The sequence below is a fragment of the Podospora pseudoanserina genome, chromosome 1, assembly GCF_035222485.1.
Source record: "Podospora pseudoanserina strain CBS 124.78 chromosome 1, whole genome shotgun sequence".
NCBI classification, from domain to species: Eukaryota; Fungi; Ascomycota; class Sordariomycetes; order Sordariales; family Podosporaceae; genus Podospora; species Podospora pseudoanserina.
Window position 1 is genome coordinate 4,510,607 of NC_085920.1, and position 23,351 is coordinate 4,533,957.

A 23,351-nucleotide genomic window follows, 5' to 3' on the forward strand; every position below is an offset into this window, starting at 1 on the left:
TCGCCATTCTGTCGCAGTCATGGCCACGTCCAGCCCAAGGGTTGAGTATGTCATCCATACACGAAAACAGCTTACCTCTCAAAAGGTTGTTGCGGGTGTTACACCAAGCTGCAGGGCGAACAGAGAGAAGCGGCAACGGCAGCAGCAGCGGCAGCAGCAGGATATTGCGGTGAGCGCAAACGGTCCTCCCTCTTGCTGGTTGCCGGCGCCGTCTTGATACATTGCTGGCTCAGAACCAATCAACAGCTCATCTGTCTACCTCAGGATACCAATAGGTGAGGCATAGGCAGCTCCAGCAAATGCCTTCATGGGCCTGGGGCTGTCCTCAGTCCAGGTGAGGTGCTCAGAACGCGTCTGATAGGTGCACGGTTCCCTTCAACATGGGCAGGTACATTTATGGGTGCTGAAATCCTTTGCCTACCAAGTACCCCGTACCTCTCCCCTCACAATTCCCCGTCCTTCAAAGAGCATGGGCGCGTCTCTGTCTGCGCCTCTCCCTTATCGGCTTGGTTGGCATGGTTGGTCAATCACACACCTTTTGATGATTTCGGAGCGCTTGGTCACTCGCACCCAGTCACCCAGTCCCGTCACCCCAACATGCCACTGGCCCCATCTGGGCAGGTTGCCAGTCCGCTCCCCCAACGAAGAGCCACAGCCAAGAAGCGAGGCAAAACTCGTCTGCGCGACGTCGAGATTATTTCAAGGCCACCCAGCAGCCAGCAGCTTACGCCATTCCATCGGGCACGGAAGGTGAGGGTTGGAGCAGAGGTGGAACCGTCAAAGACGGCCATTATGAGAGTAGGCAAATGTCCGTAACCGTACAAAACGCCATCCACACTCCCACGGTAACTACTCCTCTCAGCTTGGTTGACACCACTCTCATGAAAGGAGGGGAAGGCAACCTGTTTTGGACGAAATCGGAATCCTTTTCCGCGCACAGAACATCTGTCCCGCCACGCAGAGCCTACACCACCCAGTCCCCGGGCCGTTGCCCTATCCACCACTTGATTCTTACCTAAGCAAACGGCGCATCGCTTTCTGTGATGGCCTCTTAGCCATCAATAGATACATACTGCATGGTATGTTGCTGGTTGCCTGTAAACTACCTTTATCAGATGCCTCTCAAAGCCAAGCCTCCTCAATCGTCGATGTCGAGCACCAGTTCGCGCAAACGCTCATCCCGAACCCAGTCAAGACCGCTGCCAGTGACGATAGCACTAGCTGTGCCTTTCATCACTCTCCATTTTCCGCGCGTCGCTCTAAGCTGGGTCTCTAATGTGTCCAGTTCCATCTTGAGCTGTGTATTTCTGACATTGTTGGGTTCTTGCCCGACATTATCAGCAGCAAGGTCAAGCGTTTCCGATGCGAGTTCCACATTTCGCTGTTTGGTTTCTAGATATTCAACCTCAACCTTTGCGAGCTTCTCCATGGCCGAGTGCAGGGCCGAGCAGTGCTCAGCGGTGCGCTTTGCTGCATGGTCGCGCTGCTCGATGTGGGATAAAAGATCCCTAGGTATTGGTTAGCGACAGCTTTGGGCCTCCATCTCAGTGCAGCACCCACCGTTCAACAGGCGAGGTGTGAGTGGCATGGTGGACGGCTTTTAGAGTTGGCTGGACCGCCACGACGCTTTCGATAACTATGTCGCGAAGTGACAGTGATGCCTTTGCTTCTAACAGCCGGGTTCGACCGTCTGGTGATCCTTTCCCTTTAAACAAGGAAGTTAGCCACAGAGCATGTGCCAGGCACGCACCATCTCGGTCATGCTGGCAAGTCTCATACACACCTTGGGTGTAGCGCTCTTGTGCTCTGAGAACTGCCAACTGGAGCTGGAGTTGTTGCACCTTGTCGTAAAGCTCCAGGACGCCGGCTTCGGCCTGGGACAGCTCGGGTACAGAGGTCGTTGCATTGATTGCTGCCATGTTGGTGGGAAGAGCTGTAAATTTCGATCCCGTGGTGAATGCTTCGCCGGTCCACACGTGAGCCAGACGCGCCTCGACGCGGTCTTCACCTTTGAAGCAGCAGGAAGCTTTTAGGTCTGCATGACGTAGCAGTGCAGCTAGCTTGAGAGCACAGTGTATTTAACATGGATGCCCCTCTACGGAGTAGTGCAGGTGGTCTTTTGGTGGAACCCAGGTGGCTTGGTGAGCAGCCTGGGGCGACCAAGATACGGTAATCATCCACAACCACAGCCTGTCTGCCTTTCGGCGGCATGTGCGCTCTTGAGCTATACCTTACCTTAACCTCCACCATCAGTATTTTAAGGTTGGAGCCTCCAGGGCAGCTTGATTCAATTTTTGTGTGTTTTTTCAACCCACAGGTGTGAAGTCGGCTGGGTTCTTCTTACGGGAGACGGCCGACTGCTGCCAACCGGGCATCCCGCGTGTCTATCCGTCCTTTGCACCTGCAGAACACTGAACGGTGAAGCTGAACAAAAACACTCGGGATAAGAAAGAGACGGGCCTTTATCGTTTGCGCACCGTCTCCTCCCGCCGCAGCCCGTTGCGAAACTCTGGTCAACGGGTCCAGCCTTTTCCATTTGTATTCCGTTCTATTCTTGAAAGGCATGTGTCGATATGGCGTCACAGGTGTTGATTGCCCACACGGGTCAGCGCCTGCATCTTGACGCTTCCCAGGCCTCATCGTGCGTTACCCCTCCCCTACTGCTACGCTGTACCCGTGAGAGATGCTGACAGTTTGAGCAGCTTGGACAACCTCAAGGCCATCGTGGCCTTGAATTTATCTATACCCGCACAGTACATCATCGCGTTGACCCCCCAGGGAAGGCCCTTGAAGCCCCAAGCCACCTACACCGAGGTTAGTTAGCTTTCGCCCTGTGGATATGGGTTGGGAGGACATGTGCAGCGTGATGAGGTTGGTCTAACGACGTTGAACAGAAAGAAATCTACATTTACGATAGTCGCCTAGCCCTAGGATCGTCCCCAGGAACACCGCCTCCTGCCCGGTCCGAGCTCCCTATACCCAAGGAATACAGAGTCTCAGACGCCCCGGACTTGATCGAAGACTCGCGCTCTATTCACGCATGGCAAGAGTTGTACAAGGCACGCCAGGTCTGGGCGTTCAGGGTGGTGGAAGATTGCAGGCAGATGGCTACCGCCGCAGATGACCGCTACAGCGAAATCGATGTTATGCTCCGTTGTCTCGATGCGGCTGTCACCAACCTCGAGTCTGTCATCCGAGGCCTGGAGCCCAAATATGCAGAGCTCACGAGATGGATTCCCACAGCCCGGGCTGACTATGCGGCATTGGCAACAGGATGGGAGGAGTATCTATCGCTTGCACGGAGCATTCCGGTTTCGTCGGCGATGGTCCGGTTCATGACCGGACAGGAGGTCAGCGGCACTAAGGCAAGGCTGCAGCGGCAGACCACTTTGGAAGACCTGATTGATCTGGAAACTACCCGAAAAGCTGGCCGTTTGGCGCCAGCAGCCCTCCGCAAATTCAACAACAGGGTCGCAGATCTAGACAAGGCTGCAATACGCCTATTCCAAGATGCTGAGGATCTCTTCCGGGAGTTTGAGAGGACCATGGCACGGTCAGCCATGGACCATTCTCGTGACGCACATCAGTTATTGCAGGATATTGAAGCGGTGGCCAAGAAAATAGACACGGACTACCAAACGACGCTGGAGTCCACGAGTTCGACCCGGGACGCCCTCTCGCAAATTTCAAAGATTGCGGTCAACCATACCGAGCGCTTGCTGCCAAGCATGGCAAAGCGAGCGGTCGAACTGAGCAACATGCTCCAGTATGCCACACAAGCCAGAAATACTCTTGCGGCCGAGTCCACAGAATTCATGCGGAGTATTGCCGATATCACGTCGCTCAGCAGCAGTGTCAAGGCTCAAATCAATGGGGTCAACCAAGAAGACGAGCTCTCCACGTTTGATCATCTCCGTCTCGTTCAACAAAGTCCGTACATGTACGCCTCCTTTGTCGTTGAGGCGATCAGGCGCCGCGAGTGGCTTGAAAAGGTCAAGCAAGACTCGTCTACCCTTGCCAACGAGATGGCTCTCTTTCAAGAAGAGGAGATCAAGCGGCGCAGAAAGTGGTACAAATCCATTGCGAACACATATGAGCCCCAAACTTCAACGTCGGAGAGTAATGTACCCGGCTTGGAAGTAAATCTGCTCGGAGAAGAAGAGAGCTGGCCGTCAATGACTCGAGGGGACCTGGAAGAGTTCTTTGCGCTCCTACAAATACCAAAGGCAGACCCCGAGATCGTGAATGACGTGGGAAAGCTGGTGGCAGAGCTGAACAACCCTACAAGACAGCAGTCCAGGAGGATGAAGGCCTTTAAAAACGGCAGCGTGCATGAGGCTGCCCTCGGACGTAGTGGCTTGTTGATTCGCGGTGATGACGACCTACTCCGGACGTTGCAAGATGAGAAAGCTAAGCTAGAGGGCAAGCTTAAAACAGCAGAAAGTCGGGTGCGACGTCTGGAGGATTTGCTTCACCGCCAAACCCAAGCATCACGACCAAGTATCGGCAATCTATTCCAGGTCCCGAGCCAGCAGTTACCGGACCGCAATGACTCTACAATATCGGTCCGGTCACCTCGGATCGCAGACGACCGGAGAGGATCACTTGAGGCGGCTGACGTTTTGGCCCAACGAATTCAGCAGCTCGAGTCTGACCTTGCAGCCGAGAAGGAGAGGTCGGCGGGTCTAGAAAGGGAATTGAATGTGCAGGTGGCCCAGCATAACAATATCAAGGGCCAGTTGAGCGAGGTCAACTCGACGAAAAAGGACCTGTTGGAAAATATGGAGGCTCAAAAGCGGGAGTTTGTGGAGGAGCGAAAGTCTTTCCAGGAGGAGATCCGGCAATTGCAACTGCGCCTGGAGCACACAGAAGACGAGATTGAACACTATGGTGAGTCAAGGGAGCATGAAAAAACCTCTTATGATGAGAGGATTCGCCTTCTTGAGTGCGAGGTGCTTGAGAAGCAGGACGCCCTCCTGAAATTTGAAGGCCAAGTTGAGGTCCTTCGTAAGGAAACAGGCTTGCAGCGGGAGAGGCTGGAGGCCCAGGAGCGGCAGTTGCAGCACGCACAAGACGAGCGGCAAGACCTAGTAAAGAAGGTTGAGGTGACAAGTGAGGAAGCGGGACATCATGTCAAGACGCTACATTCTCTTTGGGGACTGTTGGCGCCAGACGCATCCATCCCGGTCGATCCCACTAAGCTTTCAGAAGCAATTGTTGGCAAAATTAACGATGTACTGTCTCGACTGCAGAGGCTAGACGGAGATATGTCGCTTCTGCGCCTGGATCTCAATTCTTCTCAGAGCGCAGCCAAGATTGCGCAGGCGGAGAGGGCATCACTGGAAGCAAGATTCGATACCTTGCACAAGGCAGTTTCCGAGGAGAGGGCAAAGGTAGCTGCATTAGAAGGCAAACTGGCAGATAGTCGCAGCCAACTCCAACAGCTGCGCTCGAAGTTGGCCGATGGTGAGACTGGTACAGAGTCTCTACGAAAACAGCTCGAGCAACAAGAAAAGAAAATCATGGTCATCACAGAGGAGCTGGCGTCGCGCACATCGCAGGTCGGCAGCATGGAAGAAGGCGCTCGGCTACTCAAGGAGAAGCTGAAGGAATCGCAGGTCCGGTTGTCGGAGCTGGGAGCTTGGTTTGAATCTCGGACCGAGCATGCAAAAGAAATTACCCAAAGGCTATACGCCCAGAACGAATGTTTGATACGCCTCCTTGAGCGGCTCGGGTTTTCGGTAACCCGTCAGGATGGCAACATGACGATACAAAAGGTTCCGAGGGCAGAACGCTCGACTCAAAGCACAAGTGAGTTGGATCCCAGCATGTCTCTTCGACGCTCCAGCACCCTTAACCTGCGCCCAGTTGCAGACAGTGCCGACCTGAAGCTATTATACTGGATGGATAGCAACAACAGACAAAGCGAGTCAGCAAGGTATACCGCCTTCTTGGAATCACTTGGCTACTTTGACATGGATGCCTTTTGCGAAACCGTGATACGCCGCGTTCGAGATATTGAAAATATTGCCCGGAAGTGGCGAGGATACCGGGACAAGACACACGCATTGCAAAAGGATGCTCACAACAAGATCGCCTTCAAACACTTCAAGGAGGGCGACCTGGCATTGTTTCTTCCTACCAAGAATCAGGCAACAGGTGCTTGGGCGGCATTCAATGTGGGCTGTCCCCATTACTTTCTTCGCGAGAAAGAGTCGCACAGGCTGGACAATCGTGAGTGGATCGTTGCCAGAATCTCGCGGATCCAGGATCGCGTCGTGGATCTCTCCAAATCTCTGCAACATCAGCCTGGAGATCGAAGGAGGCGGTTGTCTACAGACGCGGAGCCATCTAAGGACGACAATGACAACCCCTTCGGCCTGTCTGATGGTTTGAGGTGGTATCTGATCGATGCAGAGGAGGATAAGCCAGGTGCTCCGAATACGCCGGGCCTTGCAAAGTCTACAGTGACGGTAGCTGCCAACAAAGTCGAGGCCATGGCTGACATGCACACCCATGGGCGGTCGGGGTCCAAGTCTGGAGGGCTTGTGGGTCGTGGAGCTGCGCCGTCTGGCATTGAGGGGGTCAGCAAGACACTTTCCAAGAGTCTCGAGAGCCGTCGCTCTAGTACGGGCTCTAGAAAGGCCCTGCCCTTTGCGATTGGTGTTTCTCGAGGTCGGGACAGTGCCGTCGCTAGTGAGACAAACTCTCTCCGTGCTGCGCCAGCCGATACTCCGGTGGCCACAAGTCCTATACAACAGCATGCTGTGCCTCAGGTTACCACTCAAGCAGTTGATGCTAGGCAGACGATCGGTGCCGACGGGGAAGAAGGAAGCTCAACGGAAGCAGCGTCAGCCCAACAGCCGCGACAATCGCTTTCTGAGGTGCGCAACCCACTTGATTCCCTCATCGGACCCTGAAGCATACCTTTGCATTACCAGTGTTGACAGGCTCAATGAAAAGCGGGTCTCTCACAGCTTGGAGCAGCCTGCACAGAGCGTTGGCCCTTCCGACCTTTTAAAGAAGAGTGTAGTCTGGGATTCCCTTTGGAACCTGGACGCTCGTTACGATATCGGACCACAGTACAGGCAGCCCTCGAGCTGAGGCTTGTTTGAAGCTGGCAACTCCCAAGGGTTTATAAAGATCACATACGTAAAACAGGGGCAGAAACGAAGTCAAACAACATGGAATAATGTCAGGGAAGTCATGGCAGACCCTGCTGCATCATCAGGCTAGAATGTTTTCGTAATATGTCGTAAGCGGTGCATGCAATGGTACACGTGTATGTACACAGTGATAGTTACAGTTAAATTATACAATCCAGCCCGGTCCACTCCCCTGATTCAACTTAGTGTTGACAGGCTACCAGCCGGCCGTTGGCATGGGACGTTCCTTGTCTTTCCTATACGGCAGTCTTCTTCGACGCTGGCCGTGGCTCTTGTGTCTTCTCTTCACTGGGGAGAACCTCGACAGACCTGGTGATAGGCTCCAGATCCGAGTTTCCAATCGATACCTTCACTTCGAAGCGTCCTAGCTCCTTGATCTTGTTGATTTCGTCCTTCAAACCTAGCACGGTGACATGAGCGGGCTCGATGTTGATCTGAGTCCCGTCCTCGTCGGCAGATATGCAGCTCTTTATCGAACTCGCAATGTCCTTGGTTGATACAGAGCCATAGATCGCGAGGGGTCCCTGTGGGGTCTCCTGGGCCGCGGCAACAGCGACGAGAGGTGATATGGTTGCCGTATTGGATGGCGGGGCAGGAATCGGGATACGATAGAAGGTGATGGTTTTCGGAACAAGCCTTTCAAGAAGCTCACGCACTCTCTCCGGCTACAATCCAGCCACCGTTGTTAGAAAACAATTTGACCTTTATCAAACGCTGGAAACGAGAAGAGTGCCCCTACCTTGATGGTCTTCTTCACAGGCTTGGCGGCCTGCTGAGGTTCGGCTACCGGGGCAGGTGGCTTCGCGGCAGGCAACTGCTCCAGCACCTTCATATCGACAAACGTCGGGTCCCTCTCGCCAACATCATTCTTGAGGGATAGGCCGAGCTCCTTGAAGCGGGCCACAGTCATATATTCCGCCAATTTGCGGGGAAACCACTCGTTGCGCATGCGGCCGCGCTCGACACGGAAGATGGCATCTAAATGGAAAGAAGAGGATTAACAAGCCTCCCTTTGAATTTTGTGAGGGGAGGCAGTGGTTTAAAGTATACCTTTCCTGCCAAACTTGGGGATATTTGCTAACAGGCGGACGACAACTCCCTTGTCGCTGGGGACGAGATGGGTGGACTTTGCTCGAGTTTGAACCAGTGGGAGGGAGTTGACGGGACCGTTGGGGGATAGAAAGGGCTGTGCTAGCCTCCGCACGCACCAAAGGCATGCTGGCGATCTGCTCACCACTGGTCCCGCCATCGTGACGGGTTGAATGGGACTTGGAGGGTCGGACCACGGGCGTGTGAATTGGAATCACAGCTCCAAAAAATCGAGACCAGGAGCTATGGATAATGTTCGGTTGGGGTCCACCCACAGTTTTTGCCAGGATCAATTTGATTACCGTAATTTACGGCACTCTGGCTGTATTCCGTAACTTAAATACATACCTTACATACATCTCGACCATAATTAGGACGTTGTTTCTACTTGCTACTGCCTTTGCAGATCCAGGAACATCTATTTCCAGGCAAGCTTCTCTCCGCGACCCAACTGACCGAGCCAGCGCTGCAGGTCTAGCACCATTCCCTCGACCAAGTCCGTTTCGACTATTCCCTCTTGCCAGCTCAGGCTGATACAGATATCTCCACCAGCAACCCCGGCGACGTTGACCCCTATCGCGGCTCCTGCGACCATTGCTCCTTGAGACATGATTGAGCGACGGATCTGCCAGCCTGGCTGGAGATGGCTTCCACCTGGGATGCTGTGAATCGACCCGATGTTAGATACCTCCCATGTCGTTTCCCTCGGTTTACCTATCTTTGAAAGCCAATATTTTCTCCAGTCTGTGACCCAGCTCAGCATACTGATGATATCGTCCTTCGGCACAGTCTCTAGGTGTTTCTTCATTCGACCCCTTAGGCTGACTGCGGTCTTCCAAATATCGTCCTCGTCCCTATCCCCATGGATCTCATGTGACTCAAAATGATGCGCCTGGGTGGTAACTAGAACTCCAAAGAGAGCTCCAGGCTTTCCGCTTGGTGAATGGTCTGAAATATAGGGCCTTAGATCTATTGGTGTCGAGCTGCAGAATGCTTGGGCATCTTTGGCGGGAACAAGCTTGGCGATAGAAGCCAGTACGAGCGAGTGAAGCAAGGGTGTCAGTGTCGTGCCGTGTTGTCTGCATATAGCGAGAACAGATGGCGCCACCTCCGCAGGAACTACAATCAGGCGAAGGTTTGTTTGGAAGGGCTCGGGGGTGATTAGCTTTCCAGTCCATGGGATTGCCTTCGACGGTCTTGAAAGCCAGGCGGGACCGAGCTCTCTGAAAAGAGTACCCAATACAAAACCCCAGGACTGTTTGAAAGCCACCGCCTCTTCCAGGGGGGGACTGAGCTGCTGGCTGGGCGGGAGGCTTAGAACATGGTCGGAAAGTTGTATCGGGCGCACTGAGGGGCAGGTCAACTCATTAAGGAGTTTGGTGTGAAAAGCCGCAGTGCTTCTGCCGTCCGCTATTGAATGATGCACTGCGAAGATGACATCAAAGGTAAGGACCCCATTTGCTGGATGAGGGGTGGAAACAATGATCACCTTCCACGGAGGCCGGCTCGAGATATCAGGAAAGTATTGATCGTGTTGATGCTCCAGTTTTTGGATAAGCTCAACGTCGAGGTCCTTCGATACCTCGTGGTATTCGAGGTGGAAGTGGAGGTTGATGGCTGATAGGAATACAAAATATGGACTGGATGTTTCCTCATCTTTTATACCCACCCTCAGCGACGGAATGTCAAGAACCACGCTGGCGAGAGCTCTCTCAAACACCTCATAGACAGACTGGCCTTGAACTCCGGATGTGGGGACTGTGTAACGACAAGTATTGATCACGCACTTGTAAAAGCCGAGGGCGTGCCTCGATGAAGAGTATCTTTCACTGTCACGAGTGGTCAGACGAGTCTTGTGCGCAGATAAGCCTTGAGGTTTCGCAGCAAAAACATACGTACCACGGCCCGAGGGCTCGGGCTTGTCGGTGCCCGGTCTTCATCATATGTAGATGTTTGTGGGATCAAATGGTCAGACTTTGAAACGACCCGCCAATGCGGAAGCCAGCCCAGAGTGCAAGGCGGGACGGGGTGCGGCATTGCGGGGGACCAGGACAGCCTCACGGCGCTAGCGCAGGCCAGCACGGCCAGCCCTGCATGGGGTGGATACGTCGACGCGCCAAGCCATCCACGTCCAGTTTGGCAAGCTGTGCTGTCTGTCCATTTCGTCAGACCCAGGCACATGCAGAAACAGCAAGCAGCCTTGAAGATTCCATGGCTCTCACTTGACAATTGGGCTGCAATTGCAACTGTCATTCCCGCCATGCGCGCCCGCGCAGTTCAAATTCCAGCTCATGTGTTCCGCGCCTTGTCATGATTCATCTGGTCGAGCTTTCTTTGTGACAACGCATTCGCGCCTCAACCGTTGTCGCCCAACCATCAATCATTTCGACGATACATATAGGGGCACATACAGATACTTCAAGGGCGCGCTGCCTCTCCGTCCAGCATCTGACCAATTCACCCTGTCCCTCGCCCTTCTCACTCGGACACTTGGCCTACCTACCTACTCTGAGGCGCAACACCATGGACCGCGACAAGGACAAACCCGACCACCGGTTTGCGCAGACGACACGTGCGATCGCCCCGCTCACGATTACAAGCGCTTCCAAGCGGAGGAGTCTATTCTCTCGTCCAAACCTCAATGATGATGGAACCCGACCTGCCGGTGCCGACGCGCCCGCTGAGAGCAGAGTTGGCTCGCCGAACAACACAAGAATTCCTCGCCTTGCCCAACATCGAGGCAAATTTACGATGGAAGATGCCTACCGCTTGGCCACAGAAGAGGAAGAGGCCGCAGCCCGAGGATCCCCAAGTCCCGCGCCACGAACATGGCGCTCACGTCGGGAATCCAGCGAGAAGAACACGTCAAAGCTGCCTGGTGTCGGAGCACTCGGGACCCAACATCGCAGGACAATGACAAGCAAATCCACGGATGCGGTAGGTGAGGATAGGGTCGGTTTGTCAGTGGGCCTTGGTGCCCGGTCGCTCCGAAGCAACATTTCCGACAGCAGCTTTGACGAAAAGATTCGCCAGCACGCCCTTGCGCAAGGAGACCCCGAAGCACCGATCTCACACAGTAACAGCGCTTCGTCTAAAGCTGGTTTGGGAACCAGAATACTAGAGACTGGGAGAGGATTGGTACGGAGGAGTAGTCGTGGCAGTCCCGAGGGCAATGCTTCACCTCGCAACCGCAAGACTACAACAGCCGGCAATAGGTTTTCTGGCTTGTTATCGAGGAAGAAGCGAGAATTGAGCAGCTCAACACAGACGCCTGATCTGGCGGATTGGATCCAGTTTAGTGATGGCTCTGCTGGAGATTTGGCTCGGCCAGCGTCCAACCCGCTGTTGCGCCCCACCTCTGCGCCACCGGACCAAGAGTCTCCTGAAAGGAGTTTCGCATGGGAAGCAGAGAACGACTTCACAGCTGGCGACCTGCAGGTCTCTGAAAGCCCTGCAGTCAGTCTCGGTCGAAGTAACACCAAGATTGATGAAATACGAGCACTCGAAGCTGAACACAGTGATAAGGATCCCGAGAGCAACCCCAACTCTTGGAAGAATCTCCGGATCGACGAGATCAGAAATTGCGAAGTTGAAACTGCGTCCAAGCCGCCGGAACTCACCGCTGCGCCGCGCGAGGTTATGGAGCAGACTGCATCGCAGGATCGAGACCTCACAACCCGAAGCCGATCCGGAAGCAACACAAGTACTAAGATGGATGAAATTAGATCGCGGGAGATTGAAAGAGTGTCTAGGAGAGCCATCACCACCGCTCAGCTGGGGAAAATCCGGGAGAGAAACGCCGAACTCACGTCGCGCTCGCCATCGCCCGATATGGGGCAGAAACCCAGCGCGGAGCCTCTGCATTCTTTTTCCCCCCCGGACGAACAGAGTTGGAGAAGGGGATCCGATGTGGCCAACTCTGCTTCACAAGTACGAGAGCCAAGCGCTCGCCAGAACTCGGTCTCTGCAGCTCTAAACAGTTACGATGAAGATGGTCCAGTTATCGATGACCATGATAGACAACAGAGACTTAGCGAAAATATAGGGATCCGACGCCGTGGCTCACGAAGCAGAGATGAGTCGCGAGATGTCTTGCGCAGACTGTCAGCCGCGGCGATCACAAATCTGCTCACTGACCTGCCAGCGTCTGGCATTTCTGAGGGTGTGTCTGGGCGTGAAAGACCTCGGCAATCCAGCGGAAGTCTTCGACAAAGGATGTTAGCCGGTGCTAAGGGTGACGGCAAACCCACTGTCGGTTTTGTTGGACTTCGGAGGAATGATTCGATGGAATCCAACCTGACAAAGCGGTCAAGCTTTATCCTCTCAGAGTCTGACCCTACAGAGCGTATAGAAGGTGAGATGAATCTATTTGCGCCACATGAAAACCAGTCTGAACGCGGGTCTCTTCGGGCATTATCTCCGGAGCCAGATGAAGTCACGCCAGACAAAACACCCAAACCCTCCAAGCCTGATCCTCTCACGATGCCCACTCCTCGGGTAACAGGTGCTTTTGTCGAAACACCCGCGACGGTCAAGGTTGAGAAAAGAGAGGAGGATGTCATCAAACCGCAGCCAGACAAACACGACGAATTTCCTGCGGAGCGAGGCAGAAGGGGTGAAAGCGTACCGAGACAGCCCAAACAAACTCAGTCATCCCGTGGTGACAGGATGTCGAGGCGTTCCTCTTCGATTTCTGTCCGACGTCGTGCAAGGTCGCTGTCGAGAGGTCGACCCTTGATCAATTCTGGCAAACCACCAACTGTCCGAGATGACATACTAGAAATACAGCGAGCCAACCAGATCGATGATTCCACTTTGGATGATATCGCCGACCTCATGTTGAAACAAGGCGCCAAAGGCCACGGCTCCGAGGCTATTGAGATCAAGACCGACGATGGCGGCGATGATGAAAAGGACGCAGGCGATCAGGATGCTCAAAGATTGAGACGGATGAGCAGGAGTCTGCAGAACGGGATCATGAATATTCGCACCGCGAAGCAGGGAATTCAGAGACTGGAGGATCAAGTTGCGCATGGCAATCTCAAGAGTGCGGCCGACGATGCTACCGAAACCGAACACACTCACAGCAAACATGACGTTGATGCCCCGTGTCCCATCTGTCAAGGAAACGAACCAACCGCGACAACGACCCTTACTTACGTTCACTTGCCTCTACCTCGACTGTGGCATCACCAGCCGCGTTTCAAGCTTACATTTCTCGGCCTTTGCGTCTTTCTTCTTTCTCTTTGGTACATTGCTGAGTCCTGTATGTGCCACTTATACTGCAAGCCTCCGTACTGCGGCCCAGGTGAGCCTTGTAACTGGGATATTGAATATCCTTCTTGGGGCTTCACGATTCCGTTAAAGTTGGACGAGTGGGTCACGGGGGGGCAAGGCAAGCACCTTGTGCAGGAGTGGACTCCCGAGGTCACAGAGTGGATGATTGGCTTGTGGGACGCGGCTATGAGTACTGACCCTGAGTTGACCGTCGCAACCCGCTGGAGCCGTAGCGCGAACCGCAGACGTAGAAGACGGGTGCTCAGACTAGGAAGCTTAAATCACTAATAAACGTTGCTCATTCTGGGAAAGAACACTCTATCGGTCAGGGCAGGGGAGGGGAGGAGACAACTAGCGACAAGAAGTGAATCGAGATGCCGGGCTGACTTCTGCTGTGCTCTTTTTGGTTCGGAATGCTGGATGAGGGATAGCAAGGCGTTTTTGGCTGTGTCTATTTTGTTGACCCATGCAAAAGCTCATTAGGGTTGAAATAAGATAGGAAAGCGTGGCGATTAGATGTGGTTTTAAGACGGCGCTTCTAGCTGTACAAAAATGTAGTTAATCCAAGGAAATACTTGGTTCAATAAATTCAATAATAACGCAGCTCTCCCTTCAAACAGTAAAACTAGGTCTGGCGTACGGCGACGCACCACTCAGCAGATGTAAAGGCTGCAGCCAATTATACCCTTCCTGCTCTTTGACCAAGACCCTCTCTCACAGCTCGACTCTCTGATCCCTGTCCATAAGAGGTATCACAATACCCCCAGGCATTGCAGCTTTACACAAAGACGGTAGCTTATACGCTTTGCCGTTCAAAATCCTATCCACATGACGGCCGCGGCCAGGGAGAATTCTAGCATTCTGAAGGGTGGCCGAGCCTGTGATCCACTCGACACGAAGTTGTTATTGGTAAAGGGGCTAGTATCGGTAAGAGGGGGCGGGATCGGTTCTGGACTGGGATCAGGTGATGGTATGGATGTTTGCGCTGAGGAGGCGGCGATAGTATTGCTTGTTGATGTGCTGTCCGGTTGATTGTTCCGGTCTATTGTTGAGGTTGTCGTTGGGTCGGGGATGTCCCCTTCCTGAACGGAAGATGATGGCCTCGTCTCCACAGTCAAAGACTTTGAGGTGACCTTGCTAGGTGAGGTGCTAATGATGGTTGTCGTGGTGGGGAGTTCAGATATGAAACCCTTTGCTAGGAGTTTGGCGGCGTCGAGCTTCGAAGTTGGCAGATCTTGATTTCTCTCGCCACAGCCGTCCTCCAAAGGGTCGAGGAAGCTGTCTTGATAGTTGCGGAGATCGGCATGGCAGTTGGTGTCCATGCATTTAAGAACCTTTTCAAGAAAACTTCCCCTTGCTCGCTTGCACATACAATTGCCATTACTTGGCAAACAATCGGAATCCAATATGCAACCCCCTACGCATGGTGGAAACTCAAAAGGTCTTGTCGATTCGACTTTTTCAACCAAAGACAGGAAGAAGGTCAAGCCAGCGAGGGCAAAGCCGACGTGCCGCAAGAATACCATGGCCTTCTGTTTTGTCACAACGTCTTGTCAGGAAGGCGGCATGCTAGCCCTTGGGAGGAAGAAAAATAAGAGAGAGAGAAAGCTCATCCACGCAAGAAGAGGCTGCGCAGCTTTGAACCATCCAGTCGCCATGTCACTCCAGGCATTGAGCCATAGCTAAATATCCCAAAGTTGGAGGGGACAAGAGGCCTGATGTGATGGACATGGTGCATGAGAGGCAGGGGGTCCATTGGAGGAGCAACATCTTGAAACAAACTGGCAAGGGTCAAAGGCTGGTTCAGCCTCGTTTGGCCAAGTTTTTACAAGTCCTTCTTAATCTCACATAATGAACTGGCCAATGAATCAAGGCGATCACCATCTTACAGTATTACTATGTGGAACGCCTCCAACGGCGGGGTGCCTGTGTAGATAGATGTTCAGCTGAAATAAGTTGAGTGTACATCAGCACCAGCTAGGCACACCAGGGAAAGACAAGTCGTTAAGTGTGGATAGGGAGTGGGGACCGTGGATAGTGGGCGGGGGTTGCTCCGATGGAGCCCGGGGTTAACTGACATGCGGGGTTCACTAAATATTTATCGATAAGAGCAGCGACAAGATGCCAAAATTTCCAAAAGTTGGATAGGCTCAACGATAAGATTAGAAAGGCTATTTGACCTGTTTAACGACACATCACTCGACCCTCACGGCAATAAAGCACCAGAAATCACCGAATTCCTCGATCGCCCCCTTCCGCCCTCCCCAATCCCACATAGACCTGCGAATCGATGGCGCCGACAAAACCAAAAAAGAAGTCAACCAAAGACAAGGCAAGGGACAGACTCCGAGCCAAAGCCGCCGCCGCGCAATCCTCAAATGTCAACCCCAGAGAGCTTCTCGTGCAAGCCGTCGGCATGCTCGAGGTCGGCGATGCGGAGGGCGCCGCCAAAGTCGCCAGGACAGCGTATGATCACATCGGAGACAACGGACGACAGGCTGGCGCCGCGCTGTCCCTTCTGGGTCAAATACATGTCGAGTTGGGAGAGGTTGACAGTGCTCACCAGTTCTTCCTGTCTGCCGTCAACGTGGATGAAGATGGTTCGCTTCCGGAAGATTTGGGTGGCGGTGCCGAAAAGTTTCTTTGGCTTGCACAACTAAGTGAAGAAGGTGGTCAAGACAGCGTTGGCTGGTTCGAGCGTGGTGCGGCCGCACTGCGTGCCCAGATTCAGACACTTACCGACGCACTAGAGTCACGGCCCCTTACCCGCGACGAACAGGAAGCTGCCATTAACGAGAAACGAAGAAAGCTGGCAGATACACTCTGCGCCGTTGCCGAGGTCTACATGACAGATCTCAGCTGGGAGGACGATGCTGAGAGTCGGTGCGAGGCACTGATTACCGAGGCTATTATGCTGGCCCCTGAACAGCCAGATACCTGGCAAACTGTCGCAAACGTACGAATCTCACAGTCACGAACCGAAGAGGCGAAAGAGGCCTTGAAAAGAAGCTTGGGACTGTGGACAGATCTGCCGCCTGAAGACCCTGGGGTTCCTGCGTTTCCATCACGTGTCAGTCTGGTTCGGTTGCTGATAGAGGTTGGGCTGGAGGAGCAAGCGATTGAAGTTGCCGGACGTCTTGTTGACGAGGACGATCTCAGTGTGGAAGCCTGGTACCTTGGTGGCTATGGGAAATACATGCTGGGCCAGAAGTTGAAGGAGGTGGGGCAGACTGGCGATGCTGACAAGTGGAAAAGCGTGTGGCGTTCTTCGCGGAAATGGCTTATTCAGTGCATGAGGATTTTCGAGGCCGAGGAGTATGAGGACGAAAGGTTAGGGGAACATGCACGGGAATTGATGGGCGTTATTAGAGACGAACTTGGCGAGGCTTTGGGGGATGATCTGGATGAGGATGTTTGGGAAGACACCGATGATGAGGACGATGTGGACACAGATATGCAATAGCATGTGTCATGGTTTTGGTGGTCAAGAGGGTTCGCTGGAAGGGTGGACTGACGGATGAACCCACGAGCATTGAGGAGGCCACGCTCCATTCGGACTTGAAAATTAATACATGAGATATACCAGGAATGACTCCCCAGTGAAGAATACCATACACTATGCGATCGTGTAGTTGGAAAATGTGGTACAAGCGTGCTCCTTTGATTGAAAACACACCTAGTTAGTTTTCACCAACCTCAAGTCTCTGAATTTCCTCAATGACGGTATCATCGTCAGCCTCATCTTGCCCGGCCGCTGCGAGGCCACGTTCCCAAAGCTGTTTTCCTGTGAGCTTTGTAGGCTCCTTTATCCTGGCTTTCTTCAACTCGGCCAGTCTTTCCTCCTCTTCCCTAATTCTGCCCTCCTCCATCTCTTTCAAGAACGTCTCTCTCCACTTCAAGAATGTCTCGCGTGTAACCGGGGTTCCCTGAAACTTCTTATTCTCCTCACGTTCTGCAGCCAGCACGGCTTCTTCGTGTGCCTTCACGATAGCTGCCTTTCGATCCAGCACTAGTTGCTCTGCGGCTTCTTTGAGTGTCGAGACCAAAGTGAACACCATTGCGATCCCAAGATTTTCTTCGATCGTTGCGTCCAACCCCCGTAAAAGCTGCTCCTTGTCCTCGGCGATGTTGAGGTGTGGGTGAGGGATTGCGTTCTGTGACGCCGAGAGCTCTAGGAATGGTGCCTTGTCTGGATATTCCTCGGGGTAGCGCACAGTAAGGAGCATAATCGGAGGTTCCTCCTTGTCATCTGGGATATCGAGGGCGATCGATATTCTATATTCAGTCTCGGATATGTCTGGAAGGTGGTGGACTATCTGTCAGTTCACTGCCTGCCCAGAGCCATGCACGATGAACGGACCTGTAATCTCGTCTGGAAAGATAGAGTCCAGAACCTCTCTTTCCTCAATTTGATCCTCACGCCCCATCTTAAGTATCTGTGCTGTAAAGAATAGCGGCTTTGTGTCGTTGTTGATGTTCTGGCCAGGCGGAGAACCAGGTCTTCCTGTGAGCACTTGGAACGAAGTGGGTGGGGTTGGATTTACTCTTTGCTGATGGGAGTGTGGTTCGTCTGGTGGATTTGCTGGTTTGTTGGAGGAGGGGCACAAATTTTGGACGTGGGGTCTTGCGTCCACCCCGGCCCGCCAAGCTCACGCTAGTCTGACCGCCTGGCAGGAACAGGGATCCTAGGAATTGGCTTCCAAAAAAATTTCGGCCAAAGCAGAACTGGTAGCGCAGCATTTCGAGTTTGGCGGGTGAGCTCAACCTTGGATCGATCACCATTCAACACCTCTCGAATTGCTTCACTCTTCAGCGGCGGACATCAAAATGGCGCCAAAATTCTCGGAGCCTAGCGTAAAGAGAAAGGTGCATCACAATGATGGCAGCAGAGCGAAGAAGGCGAAGACTACCACCGGGCCGAAGCACAAGAAAGTCGAGCCAAAGGCTTCTGAAAGTGATGGCGCCACCTTTTCCGACTCGGATGACGGAGGCGCTGCTTTGAAGCAGGGGAAAACGGCGAACGGCCAGGCCGCTGGCAAGGCGTTGGAGAAAGGTTTGTTGTCCTTGCCTGTGAGACTCGAGACTCAATTCTATCGGTGTTAACAAGCCAACAGGACAAACCTCCCGCGAGGCTCATGCGAAGCAGAAACAGTTGGCGCAAGAACGTAAAGCCGCGAAACCATTGGCGGACGAGGTTCAGCGGACGAAAAAGTTGTGGGAGAGATTGCGCCGCAAGTCGCATGTGCCCAAGGAGGAGCGCCAGCAACTGGTCGACGAGCTCTTCTCCATCATTACCGGGCGCATCAAAGACTTCGTATTGAAGCACGACGCCGTGCGCGCTGTCCAGACGGCCATCAAATACTCAACTCCAGTCCAAAGGAAGCAGATCGCGAAGGAGCTTCAGGGTGCCTATGCGCAACTTGCTGAGAGCAGATATGCCAAGTTCCTCATCGGCAAACTCCTTGTCCAGAACGACACCGAGATTCGCGACATCATCATCCCCGAGTTTTATGGGAAAATCCGCAAGCTTATCAACCATTCCGAAGCATCCTGGATTCTGGACGACATCTACCGTGGGGCAGCCACCAAGGAACAGAAGGCCCATATGTTGCGAGAATGGTACGGGCCCGAGTTCGCCTTGTTCAAGTCAGGGAATAAGGGCGAGGTCACAGCCGACCTGTCCAAAATTCTTGCTGAAGAGCCAAGCAAGCGGTCGACAGTCCTCAAATACCTCTGTGATATGACCAACAACCTGATCCAAAAGAAGATGACCGGGTTCACAATGCTGCACGACGCCATGTTGCAATATTTCCTCAACCTCAAGCCCGACAGTGAAGAGCTCAAAGAGTTTGTTGAGGTCGTCAAGGGTGACGAGAATGGCGATCTGCTCAAGAACATGGCCTTCACCAAATCTGGCGCGCGTTTAGCCTGCTTGCTCTTGGCCCATGGGAGTGCGAAGGACCGGAAGCAAATCCTCAAGACATACAAGGACACATTTCAGCTCATATCGGGTGACCCTCATGGGCACATGATCCTGTTGGCTGCCTACGATCTCATCGATGACACAGTTTTGACCTCCAAGTCAATCTTTCCAGAAATCTTGGGCAAGGCCGAGGACCTAGACCCGGGGAACATTGCTTTCATGGCGAACGACCCGAACGCACGCATCGTGTCCTTGTACTTGTTCGAAGGCCAGTCCAAATCATTGTTCCCATCGAGCCATGCCGATGATTTGGAATTGCTCAGCGAGCTCCACGAGATCCGCAAGACTACGAGCAAGAAGGACGCCGAGGTGAGACGCAAAGAGCTGGTAGCATCTATGTCCCCACAGATGCTGGCCGCCGTAGCGGCCTTTGGGAAGGAACTTGCGGCCACTTCGTTCGGTTGTCAATTCATCGCCGATATTCTCCTGTCTTCCGTTGGGGACAAGACTGCCGCCCTCGAGGCTGTTGCTGCCACAGCGGCTGGTGAGCCTAACCCTGCTCTCCCCGAGGATGCTGATCCTCTCTACCCCCCACCACCACACCTTTCCCTTACACCTCACGGAGGCAAACTGTATAAGACCCTCATCGCCGGTGGGCGGTTCGATAGGGAGACGGGAACCGTCAAAAGAATCGAGCCGCCCCTTAACTTCGCCGACATTCTCTACCCTGTCATAAAAGACCACATCATGCAGTGGGCAGTTGGGCCAAGCTCGTTTACAGTGTTGGGTTTGCTTGAAGCCCCGGATTTCTCGTCAAAGAAAGAGCTTCTCAAACTCCTCAAGTCGGAGAAGAAGACTGTTGAGCGTGCCGCCACCGCTGCTGAGACCACGGCGGGGGGTGTGAAGCCCAAGTCGAAGAACAAGGACAACGGCTCCAAGTCGAAGTCGGGAGGGAACCAAGGCGCAAGACTGTTGTTGGAAAAGTTGCAAGCATAGAATATAGGGCAAAGTGTGCAGCGTGCGTGGATGGGGTGCTATGAACATGATGGATAGGGGCCCATACAGCGCAGAGGCTTCGCTAATAAATAAACCTAGTGTAAACACATGGACACTCTGCCATGATGGCGTTATCTGTAGACTGAAGTGACTGGTCGGTGACGGTTTTTTCCAAGCCAGAGGACCTACCTTCCTCATGCTCCATTCCGTGTAAAGGGACGAGGTGAGTTCTGGCGTTACACCTCCCCGGTGGAAGACGGCGGTGTCACCAGACAAAGCTAGATCTGGCAATAGGTATTGAGATAAAATGTTCACTTCCAATGCTTCGTCCATACACTCACACATGCAGCCTGGAGGTTCACAGAGTAGAAGTTGCACAACTTCTCCTGCCACGTGCTTGAATTCACTCCTGCCGGACCATCCTGGGCACCCAAGCCAGGTTTTGCATGGATCACCAATGAATCCACATCGCAATTCCCGGATTTTCCGATATCCTGGGTGGGGCGCCATCTAGAAACAGGTTGGGTTGAGGCTTGACAGTGTGTCCACGATGATTTCGTTGCCAGAAACAACCAGCTTCGACTCATCATCTCAAGTCTGCGCAAGTGCGAGTGGGTATCTGTGGTATATTCGTACCTTCACCACGCCCTGTATGCCGGTTGCTGCGACATCAACCCTTGTCACCAACAACCCGTGGGCTGTCCGCTCATTGCTCAGGGAGAGCCAGTGACATCCACGATATCCACATTCACATCGCCATCCTCGCGTGAAGCTACCGCGACCATAACAACTACCGCCGACATCTCTTCGCAAATAACGCTCCCTGTCTCCATCTTTCCGGCCACCCAAGAGGACAACCAAGAGGACAGCCATGGTATGACGATCTCAATCAACGCTCTCGTCGGGGTCGTGGTGGGCTGTACCATTGCGGTCATATTCGTGGCCCTCGTAACTTGCATGTGGTGGAGTCGGCGACGGCGGGAAAGGGATGAGAAGCGTCAACAAGCACAGAGACTGGCATCGCCACGGCTTGTGGACGAGGAGCTTGTTCCCCCGGGCCTAGAAGGCGTTTTCAACCCCATGGCTTCGGATGGCCCAGGCAGTATTTTCGATCGCGCTGAAGGTAAGCCTAGCTCTCCTCGAAATCTGGGCTATTTGAGATATCCGAGCTGACTGTTGACTGCTCGTCAATCAAGGCCGCATGTCCAAGATATCTCACGAAAGCGGATCGTTCCCCATCCTACCACCACTCCGCGATAGTTACTTGAGCGGCAGTACGCCCAGAAAACTTGCGACGAGCCCACTATCACCAAACACGCCAAACACTTCATCAACTATGCCGAAATCTGCCGAGCTCGACTCAAGTCCAATGTGCGAACTTTCCTCTTCTGACCCCCCCAAACATGGAAAGTTGCCATGTCCTCAACAGGAAGACAAACCCCGTGCTGACCAACCAACCGCGGGCGACGCTGAACAGTACTCAGTGAGAACGAGAGTCCAACACATGTGTAAATAGCTGGACAAGGTTCCAAAACGTTCAACTTTGAAAACAAAGCTGAATACGGGCAGGCATTCTTGATCGAATATGTCATTTTCATATCATCTAATGGATCAAGGCATGACCTGGTCAAAACGTCAGAAATATATATATATATGCATTTTTTGCAAGGGATTGTGCCCCCACGATCTCAATGATTAACTACCAACCCGAGAAGGGGTCGAGGAATCGCTCAGTCGATAGACTTGGACGAAAATCACACTGTCAATTAGAACCTTGGGCCATAAAATGGGATAATACAACCTTCATTTTCGGTACCATTGCCTGCTGTCCTGCTGTCCCAGCCGACCTAGTCATCCCCTCTTTGTATAACGCCGAGAAAAACAAAACGCCTAATTAACCTGCCCTCTTGACGCCGTTGTACAATGCATTTTTGTCATACCCCCTTGCAAGACGTTTGTTGATGACCACGCACGTCCATCATGCGACGCTTCCCGACTCGACTCGGTATCGAGGAATTTGACCTGGGGATGTTGATCACAGAAGCTTCTCCAATTCATCCAGCAGCTCTCCCAAGTCCTCGTCGCTGATCTTGTCCGCCAAGGAAGGAATCAAGGTCTTGCACTCATCGGCGGTATCGCAGCAAAGGGATCCTAGAGGGACAAGAGTCATCGTTAGCCAGTTGTAGAGGTTGCAGCGGACAAAACAGTCGTCGTCTGCCAGCCCAAAATGCGGATGCTGAAAATGCGAAACATACCAATCTGGGCCCTTTCGAATTTGCTCAATTCCTTGTGCGTGCTCAGCAGCCGCTCGACAGCCTCCACATTCTCCTTCGCCTTGAACCGAGCAAATGCATCGAGGTAGTCGAGTGTCTGGTTGAGCGCGTCCGTCTCGTTCCGGTCCTTGCGATCCTTTTTTCGTTTGGCCATGAGGGCGTTGATGACGAGTGACGCTTCCGACAGTGTCAGCGTGTCGACGTCCTGGAACTCGCCCAGTTTGAGAACAGCGCCTGCTTCTTCTTCACCGGCTGGTGGGGGTTTTGCCCGCGAGGTAGGAGCGTGTTTCTGATCCGACATTGTTGAGTCTGTTATTCGGCTTCGTTGATTGGCAAAGGTAGATCCAAGTCTGTACCGCCAGTATGGGTGGTAAGTAAAAGGATGGACTTGGTCGATTTGGCCTTGCTTGCGGACGTGGTAATTAGTGGTCGCACGAAGAATAAAGGAACCGATTGTATGCTGCAAACACAAAGGATGGAGGGACCTGGTGGGTTCTCTTGGTTCTTCTTTGATTACTTGTCAAAGTTCCCTCTCAATGGAAGAGGTGCTATACTCTAAATTCGCCATATCGTCACAGTTCGACCTTGGGGCTGCCACTCATTGGTGGATCCTTTAGCTGTGGCTGA

General features: G+C 53.2%; 12 protein-coding genes across 12 annotated transcripts; 5 read left to right on the forward strand and 7 right to left on the reverse strand.

Moving 5' to 3' along the window:
* Nucleotides 1-1,138: 1,138 nt before the first annotated feature.
* QC764_114220 (uncharacterized protein) lies at nt 1,139-2,104 on the reverse strand (the record flags this gene model as incomplete). The annotated part of the gene is made up of 3 exons (XM_062942676.1): nt 1,784-2,104; nt 1,561-1,705; nt 1,139-1,508 (listed from the first exon to the last, which is right to left on the reverse strand). The coding sequence occupies exons 1-3, from the start codon at nt 1,917-1,919 to the stop codon at nt 1,139-1,141; spliced, it is 651 nt and encodes a 216-aa protein (XP_062805509.1). The 5' UTR covers nt 1,920-2,104.
* Nucleotides 2,037-7,252, forward strand: ATG11 (oligomeric, coiled-coil, peripheral membrane protein). Its single transcript, XM_062942675.1, has 3 exons — nt 2,037-2,641; nt 2,703-2,814; nt 2,895-7,252. The coding sequence occupies exons 1-3, from the start codon at nt 2,574-2,576 to the stop codon at nt 6,918-6,920; spliced, it is 4,206 nt and encodes a 1,401-aa protein (XP_062805510.1). The 5' UTR covers nt 2,037-2,573; the 3' UTR covers nt 6,921-7,252.
* On the reverse strand, nt 7,188-8,415 carry QC764_114200 (uncharacterized protein; the record flags this gene model as incomplete). The annotated part of the gene is made up of 3 exons (XM_062942674.1): nt 7,188-7,831; nt 7,906-8,144; nt 8,217-8,415. The coding sequence occupies 3 exons, from the start codon at nt 8,413-8,415 to the stop codon at nt 7,403-7,405; spliced, it is 867 nt and encodes a 288-aa protein (XP_062805511.1). The 3' UTR covers nt 7,188-7,402.
* A 258-nt stretch (nt 8,416-8,673) lies between these two features.
* QC764_114190 (uncharacterized protein) lies at nt 8,674-11,587 on the reverse strand (the record flags this gene model as incomplete). The annotated part of the gene is made up of 3 exons (XM_062942673.1): nt 10,451-11,587; nt 10,155-10,399; nt 8,674-10,084 (listed from the first exon to the last, which is right to left on the reverse strand). Exons 2-3 carry the CDS (start codon nt 10,196-10,198, stop codon nt 8,674-8,676), a joined length of 1,455 nt encoding a protein of 484 aa, XP_062805512.1. The 5' UTR covers nt 10,199-10,399; nt 10,451-11,587.
* Nucleotides 10,779-13,820, forward strand: QC764_114180 (uncharacterized protein; the record flags this gene model as incomplete). The annotated part of the gene is made up of 1 exon (XM_062942672.1): nt 10,779-13,820. One exon carries the CDS (start codon nt 10,779-10,781, stop codon nt 13,818-13,820), a length of 3,042 nt encoding a protein of 1,013 aa, XP_062805513.1.
* Nucleotides 13,821-14,344: 524 nt separating this feature from the next.
* On the reverse strand, nt 14,345-14,854 carry QC764_0015130 (uncharacterized protein; the record flags this gene model as incomplete). The annotated part of the gene is made up of 1 exon (XM_062939961.1): nt 14,345-14,854. The coding sequence occupies one exon, from the start codon at nt 14,852-14,854 to the stop codon at nt 14,345-14,347; it is 510 nt and encodes a 169-aa protein (XP_062805514.1).
* Nucleotides 14,855-15,822: 968 nt separating this feature from the next.
* Nucleotides 15,823-16,995, forward strand: QC764_0015140 (uncharacterized protein; the record flags this gene model as incomplete). Its single annotated transcript, XM_062939962.1, has 1 exon — nt 15,823-16,995. The coding sequence occupies one exon, from the start codon at nt 15,823-15,825 to the stop codon at nt 16,993-16,995; it is 1,173 nt and encodes a 390-aa protein (XP_062805515.1).
* QC764_0015150 (uncharacterized protein) lies at nt 15,907-17,084 on the reverse strand (the record flags this gene model as incomplete). The annotated part of the gene is made up of 3 exons (XM_062939963.1): nt 15,907-16,188; nt 16,512-16,576; nt 17,048-17,084. 3 exons carry the CDS (start codon nt 17,082-17,084, stop codon nt 15,907-15,909), a joined length of 384 nt encoding a protein of 127 aa, XP_062805516.1.
* Nucleotides 17,085-17,212: 128 nt separating this feature from the next.
* GIR2 lies at nt 17,213-19,207 on the reverse strand (the record flags this gene model as incomplete). Its single annotated transcript, XM_062942671.1, has 2 exons — nt 17,893-19,207; nt 17,213-17,829 (listed from the first exon to the last, which is right to left on the reverse strand). Exons 1-2 carry the CDS (start codon nt 17,957-17,959, stop codon nt 17,213-17,215), a joined length of 684 nt encoding a protein of 227 aa, XP_062805517.1. The 5' UTR covers nt 17,960-19,207.
* puf6 (Pumilio y domain member 6) lies at nt 18,237-20,610 on the forward strand. The gene is made up of 2 exons (XM_062942670.1): nt 18,237-18,585; nt 18,647-20,610. The coding sequence occupies exons 1-2, from the start codon at nt 18,360-18,362 to the stop codon at nt 20,449-20,451; spliced, it is 2,031 nt and encodes a 676-aa protein (XP_062805518.1). The 5' UTR covers nt 18,237-18,359; the 3' UTR covers nt 20,452-20,610.
* Nucleotides 20,611-20,771: 161 nt separating this feature from the next.
* QC764_114140 (uncharacterized protein) lies at nt 20,772-22,031 on the forward strand. Its single transcript, XM_062942669.1, has 2 exons — nt 20,772-21,574; nt 21,648-22,031. The coding sequence occupies exons 1-2, from the start codon at nt 21,328-21,330 to the stop codon at nt 21,965-21,967; spliced, it is 567 nt and encodes a 188-aa protein (XP_062805519.1). The 5' UTR covers nt 20,772-21,327; the 3' UTR covers nt 21,968-22,031.
* A 95-nt stretch (nt 22,032-22,126) lies between these two features.
* Nucleotides 22,127-23,344, reverse strand: QC764_114130 (uncharacterized protein). The gene is made up of 2 exons (XM_062942668.1): nt 22,707-23,344; nt 22,127-22,602 (listed from the first exon to the last, which is right to left on the reverse strand). Exons 1-2 carry the CDS (start codon nt 23,023-23,025, stop codon nt 22,487-22,489), a joined length of 435 nt encoding a protein of 144 aa, XP_062805520.1. The 5' UTR covers nt 23,026-23,344; the 3' UTR covers nt 22,127-22,486.
* Between the last annotated feature and the right edge of the window lie 7 nt (nt 23,345-23,351).

Bases quoted from the DNA above. Each gene is read 5' to 3' on its own strand.
- ATG11 (XM_062942675.1), top strand. From the start codon at position 2,574: ATGGCGTCACAGGTGTTGATTGCCCACACGGGTCAGCGCCTGCATCTT. The intron at 2,642-2,702 runs GTGCGTTACCCC...CAGTTTGAGCAG, and splicing joins GACGCTTCCCAGGCCTCATC to CTTGGACAACCTCAAGGCCA. The intron at 2,815-2,894 runs GTTAGTTAGCTT...GACGTTGAACAG, and splicing joins CCCAAGCCACCTACACCGAG to AAAGAAATCTACATTTACGA.
- puf6 (XM_062942670.1), top strand. From the start codon at position 18,360: ATGGCGCCAAAATTCTCGGAGCCTAGCGTAAAGAGAAAGGTGCATCAC. The intron at 18,586-18,646 runs GTTTGTTGTCCT...ACAAGCCAACAG, and splicing joins TGGCAAGGCGTTGGAGAAAG to GACAAACCTCCCGCGAGGCT.
- QC764_114140 (XM_062942669.1), top strand. From the start codon at position 21,328: ATGACGATCTCAATCAACGCTCTCGTCGGGGTCGTGGTGGGCTGTACC. The intron at 21,575-21,647 runs GTAAGCCTAGCT...TCGTCAATCAAG, and splicing joins TATTTTCGATCGCGCTGAAG to GCCGCATGTCCAAGATATCT.
- QC764_114130 (XM_062942668.1), bottom strand. From the start codon at position 23,025: ATGTCGGATCAGAAACACGCTCCTACCTCGCGGGCAAAACCCCCACCA. The intron at 22,603-22,706 runs GTATGTTTCGCA...TTGTCCCTCTAG, and splicing joins ATTCGAAAGGGCCCAGATTG to GATCCCTTTGCTGCGATACC.